Genomic DNA, 15,323 nt, shown 5'->3' with positions numbered 1-15,323 from the left:
CAACGAAGCATCACGCTTCAAAGAAGCATCTCCAGTTTTCGTCGGGGGAGCTATGACAGACCGCCGGTGCTGCTTTGGAGCACCGTCGTGCAAGTGTTGGAACTACAATGAAGCATCGTCGGCTTTCGCGGGTGCTGCGATGGGCCGCCGATGTTGCGATGGAGCACCGCCATGCTGGCGTCGCGGTAGCATCGCCGGAGCCGCGACGACCCGTCATGCTGCGATGGAGCATCGTCGCGCTGTTGTTCTTTTTTTTTGAGAGTACGCCAATAGCGTACCATATTTTTATAGAAGGCGGAGAGTATAATTACAAGAAGCCAACCACCAATGCGAACATTATAGGTTGGCACCCACGCAACACCAATAACCGCTAGACTACTCTCTCACGAAAGGATCTAATCCTCCAGCTCCAATGCCTGCAAGCTTCCATTCTTTGATCTCGGCTAACACCATTTGAACTAACTCTTGTGGGGTCCTTTGCTGGTGGATTCTATTGAAGACTCTCGCGTTTCTTTATTTCCACAACACCCAAGCAGTGGCTAAGATGAAGGAGTCGAATCCACGAAGAACTTTCCTCGAGAATCTTCCTCTTTGCCGCAGCCACCAATCTGTGAACTTCTCATCCGTGTTTGGCACCTGCACATTAACCTGTAGAGCATCAAAGCATCGATGCCAGACCTCCCTGGCATAGGCACAATGGGCAAGAATGTGATCCACACAATCGATCTCCTGAAGACAGGTGAAGTAGGAGGAAGGCTCATCTTGGAGACCATGACGCGCGCGTCTATCACTTGTCCACAACGTATACTGCACCATGAGCCAGACAAAGATCTTGCAGCGTAATTGTTGCCAAATGCCCTACTCCGTCGATGAAGGGGTGCGGCTCCTGCTTGTGTTGGCCGATCCAACGACCGCGAGGGGAAGGATCCGGCGGCTCGCAACCCTACTGGTTTTTCAGGAAATCAGCCTGTTGATCCATAGCAGCTGTCATTTCAAATAGTTTTATAGCTTTTTTTTAGAAAAACAGTCTTGCTAAATTTCAGTCAACTGAGACTTAGTTATGCCTTGATCGATGCTATATTCATGGGATGTTATTTTAAGATCCGTGTAAAAGAAATAAGTTATTTTTCCTGCATGTTATACCGCACCTTTAAAATAATTGCTCTGTGGCGGACAATCCAAATTGAACGTCTAGTACCACACGGAGCACACAAGGACGAACCCACCACAGCTGTGGTGGCTGCAAAAGCAACCGCTCCAGCTAGGAAAACTTTGGAAACACCCCAAACGGGGCCTTGCCGACATGCATAGATATTTCTTTTTCTCACGGCAGTGCCGACATGCATGGATACAACGAGTCGGGGACAAAAAGGACAGGCACAGCGCATCGGACAAGAACACGCCACCAGCAAACAGAGATTTTTAAGAGGGAGGAGGTTAATCCAATCTTCAGAGCTACAGCGCCCCATATTCGCACGCGTCTCAAGAAGATGCTACGTGGAGTGCAGGTGGCCAAACCACCTGCCAGCCCGGGGACACGTACACCACCTCCACATCAAAATATCAAACCACACCAGTTACTAAAAACACCCAAGTCTTGTCTATATAAATGGACGTGTACTACATGATCTGGCAATCCAAATCATCCAATCCAGTCGCCTCTTTCAGAAGGGAAAGCAGAGAGAAAGAAAGGAGCTAGAAGGCCTCGAGTGAAGTGAGCAAGCCATGGGCTCGGCAACAGTCCTGGAGGTGATCCTCGCCATCATCCTGCCTCCCGTCGGCGTCTTCCTGCGCTACAAACTCGGCGTAAGTGGTTACTTTTTCTACTGTGTACGGGCTTCGCTGTGCCTTATTTTACTCCCGTATCTGATCTGGTTATTACTGGTGTGGATGTGTCGATTCAGGTGGAGTTCTGGATCTGTCTCTTGCTGACCATACTGGGGTACATACCGGGGATCATCTACGCGGTGTACGTGCTGGTAGTTTAAGCAACAGCCTCTGCTGCAGGGTCCAGGCTTGGACGAGCGAGTCGCTGTGCAAGAGCAACTGATGCTGTCTGTGTTAATCTTTGTGTATGCTTGTATGTATTGAATATTGCGGATTTCATTTATTTGGGGAGCTCGGTATTGTCGATCCTGTGATGTCACGAGTGTACGTAGCTCGGGGACTTTAGGGCATTCGTCGGCTGTAGTGTTTGTGATCTTAAATTTAAAGTATTGGATGTCCAAATGATCTTTCGGAAGCAATCGAAGTTGGAGGTCAGTATTGTTTTTTTTAACACAGTACAGACGCAAGCGCTCGTATAAATAAATGAATTGAACAAATGATTAAGGTCATTTTTAAGGATGAAGCTCATTTCTTCCTCGTACGTTTGTGTTTGGATATGAAATCCAATCGGCTCCTCAAAATTCAATTGTTTCGACAATACGAGCTCCCCCAAATCTAACTCATATGTGAGAAGAAATATGATTGTTCAGACTATCCGTCATTATTATCTATGACGTGCGGTCCAAACACAAAAGGCCAACCTTATGACGCACCCTTCCATTTTTCTGCCGGACCGTCCCCTTCCAGCTTGGTTTCTCAACGTAGTGGGCCATTTCTCGTTGGAGCCCTCTTCTTTAAAATTTAATGAAGCCCACCTCAGCTTCACCATGGCACACTCTCTCTTTCACACCGTACTTCCCCATGAATCGCCAAGCAGGAGTCCTTCGCCAACAGCCCTAATCCCCTCTCCACATATTCAGATCGATCCACCACCTCTATCAAGGGAGGGTGGGTGAGCCTACGCCACCCATGACACTCTCAAGCTAAGAAGGCAGATCCAATGTCTTCTTAGCCATTGACACATTATAACATACAATTAAATGTCGCGTACTACCAAAAAATAAAAAATATGATGTTCGTTGTTGGACATGCAACTGATATGTCACCTCGTCGGTTATTAATTCTTGAAGTAACAAACCAATGCATTTACTCTTCTATCCCAACCAATAAATTGCATAACTTGATGAAAAAATATGAACTGCTCGATCATGCAATTTGCTGCAAAACCATCTCTAATACAATTTATCAATTTTTTAAAGTAAGAAAATTATTCCACTAAGACGGCCATAACGTAATAGACCAATCCCAGCCCCCAGTCTGTTCACTCTCAACCCTCATTCTTATAAAAAAATCAGCTAACTCGTGTTCAAAAGGAGACAGTGGTCAACGCCATCATGATAGGCCAGTAGCAAGGGACAAGTGCGACAACCACCTTCAGTTGTTATTCATTGCAAGCCTATATAAAATTTTCTAGATAAAAGGATAATGCTACCTAAACATGCATTCAATAAAAAATGAATTACATATCACAATGTAAAATATTTGACGACTTAAAGCAAATAAATACTATTCTTCGTTGTATTCTTTTCTATTTTAGCAAGCAACAAAAGTGAGTACATGAGTCATCTACATAAATGCTTCAATAAAGTAGGCAGTAGCAACAAAAATAAAGCAAACTTCTTACTGGGCTGTCAATTCATCCAAATAAGTTTACATGGACCATCGTAATGCAAGACAGATAAACTCAACATAAAAACAACAACGCTCGAAGATATTATGTACATGACCAAATGTATGACCCAGGATTAGTGTTGCTCGAAGACCACTTTCCTTCTCATCCTGATCAAGAACTTCAGCTTTGTTTTCACATGATCTCTTTATATAGTACGTCAAGGCACTTGGTTCTCTACAAACATACAGTTTGAATTAGATATCACCATACATGTAAAAAGGTAATGGGAGATAACAATTCCATTATTTAAAACAAATAAAGGTCAACAGCTATGCTGCTAGAACAGTACTACTAATCCTTACATCTAAGGGGAAAAGGCACATCAGAAAAATATAGTTTATCTATGGTATTCAGAGCTAAAATTAGTAAATCATCTTGGAACATCAGAAAAAAATATAGTTTATCTACTCCAGGAATCATCTTGAACCAAATCAACAGATGGATGTAGGATATGCCACAGTTAGGAGCAATAAACAACTGTCGAAGCAACATGACATCAAGCAGGATAAGCCGTAGTTGCAAGATAGTATAACAGCAGATGGAGAAAGTACATGAAAGAAGAGATCATGCATGGAGACTTGGTAGAGAGGTCGTCAAAATGGAACCCACCTTTGACATCAGTGGCCATGCATAGCAAGATGTTGTGTGCGGTGCAATTTGTGCTTTGCAAGTAAAATGGCGACACCCTTGACATCAGTGGCCACATTGCCCAACCTCAGAGGTGGCCGGAAGGGGCTGTTGCAGCAACACACACCAGCAGCAAGCCGAGGCAACCTGGGAGGCGGAGACTGCGACAATGACTTGCTAACCACACGACAGCCTACTAAGCATAAATCCCCTTCTCGTCATAAGTTGTAGCCGTGACCGAAGACGACCTCGCAACATGCCCCTCGCTCCTATGCCTCAAATCGCGTACCAGCGAGAGAGCGTACCGGTGCAGAGAAGCCCTTGCGAAAATACTTTTTAGTTAGAAGGCTGGATGCTGATGAACATTGATTTTAGAACTGTAAACATATCCAATTAAGACACTACTACAACAAGATGTCAGATAATCTTGGCATCAATGCCGATGTTCGTCCACCTAGCTCCATTATCTTACTGTCAGAGCATGGGACTAATTCATTTATGACCAAGCAAAAATATCTACCGTACAAGAGCCTTGCGAGAAATATAGAACAAATATTGAGATTCCTGCAATTTGATGCTCACTTTGGCAACAAACACTTAAAAGCGGATCATTAACATAAAGGTGAAGCAGAATTATGAATTACTAACCATTACTTGATGACCTGTCTACACAATTGAGAGATTCTGTACGTAGTATTATGCTTATTCATATGAGAATACCACAAAGATGGACATGTACTTTCCTGCTCCTAAACCATGAACCTAAAGGTTGTGATTTGCTTCTCTTCCTACCTTTGTCCTGTCAGGAACCCAACATTACTTATAATCCTTTTTCAGGCCGTTAAAATAAAGAATCAAAAGAAAGTCTGAAAGACTTCACATAAATAAAATGGCATATGTAATGAAACACATCCGGTGAAAAAATTGTTCTCATTGGAAGCACATCAATATAAAATGAAAAGTATCAATCAACTTATAAGTTGTAAGTGGACTAAGGTGCAGAACTTAATCGTTTGTCATCCTTTGTCGTCTACTTTGATGCCCAATCTGTATGACAAAAAAAACTAAATCAATTGTTCAGTCCATATATATAAAAAGAACCCCTGAGGTGTATCATATTTGTCAATCGTAGTTGCACAATGCGGCAGAACACTTATACGAAAGCAAAAAAATGCAGAGTAGAATTATCAGAAGTCTCACAGAGTATTTATTGTTGCCATTGCACACACACAGTGGATCTTGTTATTCCACCTGCAGTTAAACAAACAAATACTTGCTTGCGAAGATTGCGGAAAAACTTGTTATGTGGGCACGTTCTATTGTAACATGGATTAATAATCGAACATCACTAAAAAATACATATGCATGTGATATTGGCATAGTTTATCAGAAAATTTTAATGTGCAAATTAGCAAACACCTTCTGTGCATAGTAGCATCAAGAGGTGAAAACCAAGTGAACTGTAGCATCATGGAACCACTGAATCAAAGAGGATACTTAGAATGCAAACATTTTGGAGATGAGAACTCAATTAACCTTCTATCTGGCACCAGCTTCGCATGATCAACTTCATGGAGAAAAATAACTTCTACGTAGCACTGTGCTACCCTCTCAAGCTCTCACGCTCTTGTAGATGCATGTAATCCAAAATTCAGAGGACGATAGTGGAGGCCTGATTACATACTGTGGCAGCTGGTGCGGACAGGAACCAAGGCAGCAGCTCACGTCCTCCCTCCTCCATTTTTGAAGCATGTCTTATCAGTACTGCAAGCATGGCCATGCCAAGAAATTGAGAGAATGGGAGCTCACTCCCTCAAGTCGCAACTTCCCTCCAAGACATGTAGCTTTCATAAATAATAATAGACATGAACAACGATGTCTTATCAGTACTGCAAGCATGGCCATGCCAAGAAATTGAGAGAATGGGAGCTCACACCCTCAAGTCGCAACTTCCCTCCAAGACATGTAGCTTTCATAAATAATAATAGACATGAACAACGATGCTTAGAGGCCATCAAAATTATTAGGAAATAACAACTTGTACTACACATACGTGTAATTAAATACTCCTCCAAGTAAATCAGATAGACTAAGAAAGTAATGCTCACATAAAGTAGAATTCTGAAGCGAACCGTGGTCAAGTAAAATATGTCAGACAGACCTCAGATTTTATGCAAACCAATTACGAAGTTCAGTAACAAAAAAGTTCCCATTAGAGACCAGGACGTTTAATTCATGGTTGAAGTCCAGATTAATTTGCTGGGAAGGACCGGGAGGATGGGAGGCTGACCTTGCAGGTGGGCATCGAGTACGACATCGTGGACATGGAGGTTGAAGGCGTGGAAACACTCTTCCTGCCCAGCGGCGGGGACGTCGTCGCCAAAGCGGCGACGGACGGAGTCCAGGAGGCGCCACGCCTCGATCACGCTCGTCATTTTACGCATTATGATACTCCCCATTATGACCAGTCTTATTAGGAAAAAGAAGAACTCAGCAGCAGATTTTGGTGGGTTACAGATTGTAACGGTGCAGAATAATCAAATGTGGATAAGAATTGCTACAGTTGCATAGCAAATTGATCTCAATTTATATGTGTACTTTTGTATGTAGGCACACAATTGTACCACGGTTGGGCAGACTTTAGACATCGGTGAATCAAATATGTTCACTTGCAAAAAGAAATGCAAACATATGAACGAGATCCAAGCATGTATTTCGGCATGTACAAGCAGAATTGCTGTGCAGGCTCCCCCAAATCTTGGAGCCCCCTTTTTTCTTGAATAGTAGTAATTAGTATGTCTAGTTGAAGAATTAATGAGCAATAAAAAATACGAAGTAATGAAGCTTAGACATTAAGAAATAAAATTACTTGTTGAGAAATATCTCATGTTAGGTATAGTATCTCCACCTCACGTGTCTCTTTTATAACTTACTTAAAACTCACAATCCAACACCTCAACGAACAAATTAATTGCATAAACCTAACTCTTGGTCTTGTCTCTGTCCTGAATATGGTGAAGAAGACATAAATTGCTCTAATTTACCGAAAAAGGCTTTCGCCTCACTTTATATATAAAGCACCGATCATCAAGCACCCAGTACAAATACACGCCACCGCAACACCATGATGCTGGGAGGATGGAACATTCCGTCTCCTTGTGCCACTTCTGCATGCTTAGAAGGATGGGAGGATGGAACATTCCGTCTCCTTGTGCCACTTCTACATGCTAGAAGGATGGCACATTTTAACGGTTTCAAGACTTGCTTCTTGGTAGGTTATAATTTGTTGAGGAAAAATATGCTACCGTGATGACTAAAAAATGTTCAATCGTTTTTTTGTTCAGGTTCTAAGTTTTAGTGTCAATGGGCCCCCCGATTTCTCAGTTACAGCCCTAATAATATTGTGCCACACTCTGGTGACCATTAACAAAATAAGCAACACAAAAACTCGGAGAGATATCAGTGTTCCTCCCAACACACATACCTTCATCATTGCTCAGCTTGACATCAGCAACCTTTAGCTCATCCTCATGCAACTCAGAAGTTGCAGCACCGCCAGCAGCTGTTCGCTTTCTAAGACGTCCCAGGTTCTTTGTGGAAACTATCAAGCAGTAATCGGGTGTAAACACAAACAGTGAGTTAGTTAATGTATCGAACATGAACAGGGTTTCGCGCCTGAGGCGACGATGGTAAGAAATGAGAAATGTGAACTTCTAATCAGACCTTCCTTGGTGGAATCACATGGGGGCGCGTTGAAATCATCTGCCGCGCATCCCTCCGCAATTTCTCCTTTCGGTGGTTGCTGCGTTGCTGACTTCACATCATCTGTAAAATAAAATTGCAAAAAAAGTGATAATCCGAACGAAATTTCGCATCTGACACAGTGATCAACACTGCAACTGACCGAAGAAGTGTTAGCCCACAAAAAAAGCAAAGAAAAATCCAGCTCACAAGGTTGGGGGGCAATTTGTTTCGGATCGGGAAAAATACCAATCGATGCGCTCTCGAAAACGAAATTGACCGGTACGCGCGTATGCATGGCAAATGCCGGTCATTTGCAACCCCGACCAAACGAGTACCTCGAAAGCTCGCCTAAACTTCCAACCAACAGCCTACAGCTACGTGCCAAACCTCAAGCTAAAATCGCCTGGACGCCCGATCTAAACCGAAATGCAGGAGAAATAAAAAGCAAGAGTTCACGCACAGGCGCCCCGTATCACGAACCGTCGCTGAGTTCGATGAACTGGACGCCGGCGGCGCGCTCGCCCCGCGGCGGCGGAGCGGCGGCGGCGGCGCCGCCTCCCCGCCGCACTCTCCCCGTCCCGCGCCTCCCGCCTCTCATCGGCGCCGATCGGCCGGGGTTCGCGGCCGCGCCGGCGTGTGGGGCTTTCCTCCCGGGTTTGAAACGACGTCGGCTAGGAGGACTACCGGAATGTGTGTTGCGAATGGGGTGGGGGCGTGGGTTTAGTAGCTCGCGCGCGGGTTGGGGTGGAGGCGCTCGAGCACGGCTGTTGTGGCGCCGTACGCATCGTCGCCAGCGGTTGGCGGACGGATCTGAGCATGCCTCACGGGGATCCGGCGGCAAAGGGAGGTAGCGCACGGATCTGGGTTGACGTTGGCGATCTTGAGGGCCGGCTCCATGGCGTCGACGTTGGGCTTGCATATGATGGGGATCCTGGGCGGGTCCTTGACGCTGCCTGACCCAGCGAAGTGGTCGGCGATGTCGAAGATCTCGGGCGCCTGGTCGCACGGCAGCAGCAGGCACGGCGGGTTCAGAGTCTCATCCTCTTGAAGCAGTCTCGAAGCAGACCTCGCTCGAGTCCGCACAGTTTGCCCTTTTTTTTTTTATCGCTGGTTAATTTTTGCCGGTTTGTGCTCCGTGGTTTATTTTCGATCCTATCAGTTAATAACGACGGGAGTTTGGGCGTGTGCGGGACTCGGTCGTGGGGTTTTTCTTGGTTTTTCGCGGCTGAGGGGGAGGTGAGAGGAAGTATCAAAGAAGTACCAAAAAAGATCGGGTAAGATGGGACGAAAATAAAACCCAGAACGCGATCTACCAACTGAGACATTAAGAGTAGAGAGATGAGCACCTCCGAGAGACTGAGCCGGCATATTATCTTGAGATTTTACGAAGTCATCGTAGGCGCCTTGTAGTCGACGGGAACGTCTTCTCTCACTGAAAGCGTATCGCCGAAATTCCTGAAATAAATCCAGAATAAATGCGAGCACCAGGATTTGAACCCTGATAAGTTGGAGATACCACTGTCCACCTAACCATCTCGATTAGAGGTTGGTTCGCGGAGGTCAGTATTTTTACAAGTGTTTCACAAACAGAGAAAAAATGCATGCATGATGGAACAACTAACAAAGAAGGTACGGTCTTCATATCTTCCATCATTTGCCCACCGAGTAGGTGATTCATATCAGCAGCCCCTACTGGTTAGAGCATCTCTAGCACATCCCGCAATCTGTCGGCCCGCAAAACTCGTTTAAGGGCGCCCACAAAACATTTTTATGATACCGCGAGTGCTTCGGCGGAGCAGATCCTGTAAACCCGTCATTCGTTCACGGGATCTGTTCCGCCTCGGATTTATTCGTCATGAGCCTGAGATGGGGCTTGAGTCTAGCCCGATTTTGAATTAACAAAGCCAACCAACCAGGATTACAAGCAGACGCCCTCAGGTAACAAGAAAGGAAATACAGAGCGGGAAGATACAATGGTGTTGGAATGCAACAAGCTAGGCCTCGCACGCTACAAACAAAGAAGATACACAATGAAGCATGAAGTCGTAGACGCTGAGGTCCTCCTCCGTGAATGGAGCACCGGGAACAATAACACTCCATGCTCCGGCTCATGAGGAGAGACGCAGACCGACACCATCGGGGAATGCCATCACCAACCTACTATGAACCCCGGCACGACACATCCAACCTAATCCATCTCTGAAGAAGGACACAACCTCCTCGCCTGGATCAAAAGGCGTCGCACCGCCGCAAGATGGAAACGTCCCCCCAAGAACATTGGTGGATGCCGCCGGAGAATGGCCACATAGAGTGGGTCAGCGCACCCCAGACATATGGGGTATCAAGTTTAGCCTTATAAATGCGCGATCAAACAAGACAAAGGATGCTCAAATGACATAGAGCAATCAAGCAACATCCTCATTGTTGCAAAGAACATCACCACCAATATTGCCCTAGCACGTCACCATCACCGCCATTCTCTTCACTCACCTCCGCCTCGACCTCAACATAAGACGCGTCGAAATCGCCAAGGGGGGCACTCAAACCCATCGTGCTCTGGGCCAACATCTCGGCATATGTGGAGGGCACATTTTGGTTACAAAATTAAACAACCAAAGGTCAAACGAGTCTTCCAAATGGACGAAACATAGATTACCGGAGCAAATAAAGCAAAAGAAAAAAATTATACCTCCCGGCCGTTTCATCGAACACGATGTGGGCATGACCAGCGGAGTCGCTGGGAATGTGGATGTCGCGGTGAGCCAGAGGTGGAGGAGGAGCCCGGACCCTTGTCACCATCGCCTTCTTCCTTGGGGCATTCGCAAGTGCACCGGACGGGCCGGTGGAGATGGGTCACGCGCGGCCTTGGCGGGTGAAATCAGAGCGAGGACGAAGGTCGGTGGTGCCGGGTCGGTCATGCCGCCTTGGTCGATGTGGTTCCCCCTGCCTCTTCCTCTTGATGGCGGCGGTGAAAGGAGTTGAGCGGTGGGGGGAAGGAGGTGGAGCCGTGGGAGGCGCGGGCGGACAAAATGACAGCGTTGGAGGCGGCGGCGCATGGTATGGGGCACCCGGGGGCGGCGGGTACTCCATCCGGCCAAATTCCGACGCATGAGGTCAGAGGCGGGATTGGAGACTGTGGTACGCAAGGCAGGAACTGATGCCAGTGGAAATGCGTTCACGCCAAAGAAAAGGGGGCCGGGAAAATTAGGTGAAATCCAGTAGATATGAAGGAAAAATTGGCTTGCGGATTCGGGACACCACAAAAAAATCGGTACAGCCATATTTGGCAGATCTATTTGAGCCGGGTTTACAGGCTCCGTCCCGCAAACTGGCGGTTATTATGGCGAATGGCCCAGTTTGTGGGATCTGCTAGAGATGCTCTTAGCAACTGTAAGAACCTATAGGGTGGAAACATAATAGCTCCGACCCCCACATTGCCTTTCTCGAGCGACACAGTGGAACTCCACCGGCGTTGCCACTACCCTCCCCCACATTTCCATATCGTTTTGTCACAGCCGACAAAGCACACCGGTGAGGCTCGTGCAATTGTGCTTGCTCCTAAGAAGAAGGTGGGGGCATTTCAGGAGGGTGTCGCGTGTCTGTCCCATGTTGGTTGCTATCCCAGCATCTGCTCCTGGCATTCCGGTAGCCACTCTAGTTGGACAGATAGGGTCTGGATGTTAGAGGCACGATGGCGTGGTTAAAAATGAAATAAAATACATTTTTTTGAACTTTGGGACATTTAACATGATCAAACATTTGATATTCTTGCAAAGTTTCAGCCACAAATGAGCAATGCATTTTTTGTGAGGGCCCTCGAATGTTATTTGTTGCTGAAACTTTGCAAAAACATCAAATGTTTGATGTCCTAAAGTTCCAGATCTTTTAGATTTATTTTCAGTTTTCTTTGAAATTATTGGTCCTCATCTGGCCATCTTCTCTCCTTCCCCTGCTTGGTGGGCTCCTCCATATGAACTTGGTTCGTGAGACTTGTCGGTCCTCAATGCGTATGGAGCTGGAGGTGGGGGATCGAGAGCCCCGTAGTGGTCGGGTGCAATGTCTGCGGGCGCCATTTTTTCTCCGTAGAGACGTTTGTCAAATCTGTTTCTACCTTCACCATAGCATATCTCCTTGGTGAAAGCCCTAACTGAGGTGGACAGTGACGGCTTCTTCGGTGTTGTTTCCTTCTTGAAGGCGCTGCCTTGGAAGATAGTTTGCTGGTGGGCAACGTTGGGTTGGCGTTGGCGACGATCTAGATCAGGAGGTGGTGCGGTGTGGCATCTACTGCATCGGCGATGACCGGCCTCGGTGGCGTGGCGCAGCGGGGTCTTGGTGTTGGACGTGTGTTGATGGACGTGTGTAGGATGATGGCATTGTCTGGCATCATGGTAGCATCGACGGCAGTTGGGCATGGCAAGGTGAGTGCGTTAATATCTTCTGAAATTGAGACTATGGAAGATGGCAGCATTAGATTTTGGAGCATGGCATGCGATGTGCACTAAGGGTCTAATAAGACCAGCTGGTGCTCTCGGCTCGCCGTGGGATTAGATGGTGTCCGTAGGTGTGAGGTCAAGGCACATCATCAAACTATTAGGTGTAACGACATAAATCATCAGGAAGGTGGCTTTACATTGATCCATGTATTTGTTTGTCAGATTCTATTGAATAATATAATAAAGTGGTTGTGTGCATCGCCCGATGCGGAGATTATCCTCCTTTTATAAGAAATAATATCTTCCATTTATTTATTCATTCATTACTTAAAAAGTAGGTCAATTTAAGGCCAAGTTAGACATATCAAACACATGTCTCAACATGAAAAATCAATAGAAACTATAATAGTAGTCCAAATCCGTCCCATTACTATATAAATAGCAAGTACAAATGTTGTTTAATGACATTTTTTATCTAGGCAATGTCAATATTCAAACAAGTCGTCGCCATCCTCATCAACGTTTGTGTTGCCATCGTTGTCCTCATCCTCTTGCACACAAGATGTACTATATCCCACATTGGGGTCGGACTGACAAGGGGCAGCCACTGCTCCATCTTGTCGGTGAGTGCGGGGTCATACCCACAAATGATTTGTGCCTTGTTGTGAGCTTGGAGGGCAGTGAGCTCAAGGACGACATTGATCGGGTCCTAGGGTTCTATCTCCATGTCCGGCTCCAGATAGCCATGGCAGGAACGGCACCGTTCACCCGAACGATGAGGGCGGCTGGCCGACGAGGACATCGTCCTCCTCGTCCACCCAGACGAGGGTCTGGCTTCCCATGGCCGCCACTGACACCGGGGGATGCGATGGGTCTATCATGCCCGCCGGATCCACCGTCGTTGTGGGAGGAGGAGTTGGTGACTTTTGTGGGGAGAGTTCGCCCCACGAATGGGCGTTGCGAGAAGAGTTTGCCCCTCGATTGTGTGACGTCTATGACGGGACATTCTGCTCTGTCATCATGTTATGCAAGTAGGTTGCATTCCATCGTGGCAGCATTATCATTGAGAGAGGAGGAGATGGTAGGGGAGGAGGCGGCTAGGGCTTTGATGATGGGGACACATCACCGCGAGGTTTTATAGCCGGGGATGAGGCTGCGTGGCTATCCGAATGGCCGCATGGGAATTTTGGGGAATGGTGGACGCCATTGATGGCTTGGTGGTTACTGTTCATGTCGCCCAACTCGCTAGTAATTAATAGGGGCACATGGATGCGTGTATGGATAGCGCCGCACTTCAAACCCGGTCGTTGTAAGGAGGAAGAAGCTGAAACTTCCATTCCACATCGTCGGTTGTCATTTTTGGCCTAAACAGTCATATTGGCGGCTATTATGCCGATTGGGGACGTTAGAGTGAGTATAGTAGAGCCATCATATCAGCCCAATTACCTTAATAGCCGCTATTATAACGATTTCTCAAAGGAAGGCAGTCTAGCATAGTCATCATCTTGTCAGGGTTCATCATAATTTATAGAACACGTCTTGAGGCTGCATTTTGGAGCCAGTTCCATATGGCATATGGCAGTTATGTGTAACTTCATGTGGCGCGAAGTAAACTTCATGTGGCACCTCCTCTCATGTGGGATGGCAGGAATATTGGAGAAAAATGTCCCATTGATGAACAGCTCCCATGATTAAGCAGAAAATATAAAGACGGTAAATTTGCACATTACCCCTTAAGCATTCCATAACGAATATAGAAGTTGGCTGCACATTTGGCTACTTTGCAAAATTTTCTCTTCCCCACCAAGAATGACCTAATATGATGCTCGTCCCAAGCAGATTTTCCTCCGCGATTTTACAAAGTATGTTTTTACACATCCACATACAGAGTAAAATCAATGGTGTGCTACTTGTTACAATTAGTCTATTTAGGGGCAGTTAAGGTCACTCTAACATGGTTCATCAAAACTGTTAGGAAATATGCAACTTGTATTTCCAGGAGGCCATAGGCCAGTATATATACATGTACAGGTGTGGAATATATACAGGAAACCCCGTATACAATAGGGTAAATACGAAAGGTTACATGGCTATATATATATATACTCTAACACCCCCCTCAAACTCATGGTGGATTAACAACACTGAGTTTGGAGAGATAGAAGCCATGTTGCGCTCTAGTCTAGGCCTTCGTCAGAAAATCCGCCAACTGTAACTCGGAAGGCACATACTGAAGAGCAATAACCTGATCCTGCACACCAGCGCGCACATAGAAAGCATCAACACCAATATGCTTGGTGAGCTCATGCTTCACAGGATCGCGCGCAATGCTAATAGCACATGTATTGTCGGACAAGAGTGGAGTAGGTGTAGTGACAGAAACACCAAAATCCTAAAGTAACCACCGTAACCAAGTCACCTCTGCCGTCAAAAGAGCCATAACTCGTAACTCAGCCTCTGCACTCGAACGGGAAACTGCAGTCTGTTTCTTTGTCTTCCAGGCAATGAGAGAACCACCAAGAAAAACACAGTAAGCAAAAAGTGAATGGAGATCAGAGGGATCACTAGCCCACGTAGCATCCGAATAGGCCTGAAGCTGGAGAGAACTGGAGCGAGGAAATAATAGACGGTGAGAGATCGTGCCCCGAAGATATCGGAGAACACGAAGGAGGTGACTATAGTGAACTAAAGTGGGAGTGGAGACAAACTGACTCAGAATATGAACCGGATAAGAGATATCCGGACAAGTGACAGCTAGATAGACAAGACTCCCAACAAGATGACGATAACGCGTCGGGTCAGGCAAGGGGTCACCATCAGTATCACGGAGGTGAACATTGAGCTCCATAGGAGTCTCAACAATGCGCTCATCGATAAGAGCAGCACGAGCAAGAAGATCGTGTATATACTTTTATTGGGATATAAAAAAGCCATCAGAGGTAGAAGAGACTTCAATCCCA

At 46.2% G+C, this 15,323-nt stretch overlaps 1 protein-coding gene and 1 long non-coding RNA gene across 9 annotated transcripts; one reads left to right on the top strand and one right to left on the bottom strand.

Moving 5' to 3' along the window:
• The first annotated feature begins 1,620 nt into the window (after window positions 1–1,620).
• On the top strand, window positions 1,621–2,278 carry LOC119285369 (salt stress-induced hydrophobic peptide ESI3). The gene is made up of 2 exons (XM_037564621.1): window positions 1,621–1,806; window positions 1,905–2,278. The coding sequence occupies exons 1-2, from the start codon at window positions 1,726–1,728 to the stop codon at window positions 1,986–1,988; spliced, it is 165 nt and encodes a 54-aa protein (XP_037420518.1). The 5' UTR covers window positions 1,621–1,725; the 3' UTR covers window positions 1,989–2,278.
• Window positions 2,279–3,387: 1,109 nt separating this feature from the next.
• Window positions 3,388–8,958, bottom strand: LOC119285367. Of its 8 annotated transcripts, none has more exons than XR_005139472.1 (5): window positions 8,615–8,958; window positions 7,910–8,011; window positions 7,671–7,787; window positions 4,169–6,655; window positions 3,388–3,733 (listed from the first exon to the last, which is right to left on the bottom strand). It is a non-coding gene; the product is annotated as an uncharacterized LOC119285367 (long non-coding RNA). The 8 variants fall into 8 exon arrangements; XR_005139473.1 differs by having other exon boundaries at window positions 8,787–8,958; XR_005139474.1 differs by lacking the exon at window positions 8,615–8,958 and adding an exon at window positions 8,411–8,454.
• Window positions 8,959–15,323: the final 6,365 nt, after the last annotated feature.

The sequence above is a fragment of the Triticum dicoccoides genome, chromosome 4A (assembly GCF_002162155.2).
Source record: "Triticum dicoccoides isolate Atlit2015 ecotype Zavitan chromosome 4A, WEW_v2.0, whole genome shotgun sequence".
Classification (NCBI taxonomy): domain Eukaryota; kingdom Viridiplantae; phylum Streptophyta; class Magnoliopsida; order Poales; family Poaceae; genus Triticum; species Triticum dicoccoides.
This window is presented reverse-complemented; position numbering and strand designations above follow the sequence as displayed.

Coding starts and splice junctions, on each gene's coding strand:
- LOC119285369 (XM_037564621.1), top strand. CDS start 1,726: ATGGGCTCGGCAACAGTCCTGGAGGTGATCCTCGCCATCATCCTGCCT. Junction 1,807..1,904: donor TCCTGCGCTACAAACTCGGC/GTAAGTGGTTAC, acceptor GTGTCGATTCAG/GTGGAGTTCTGGATCTGTCT.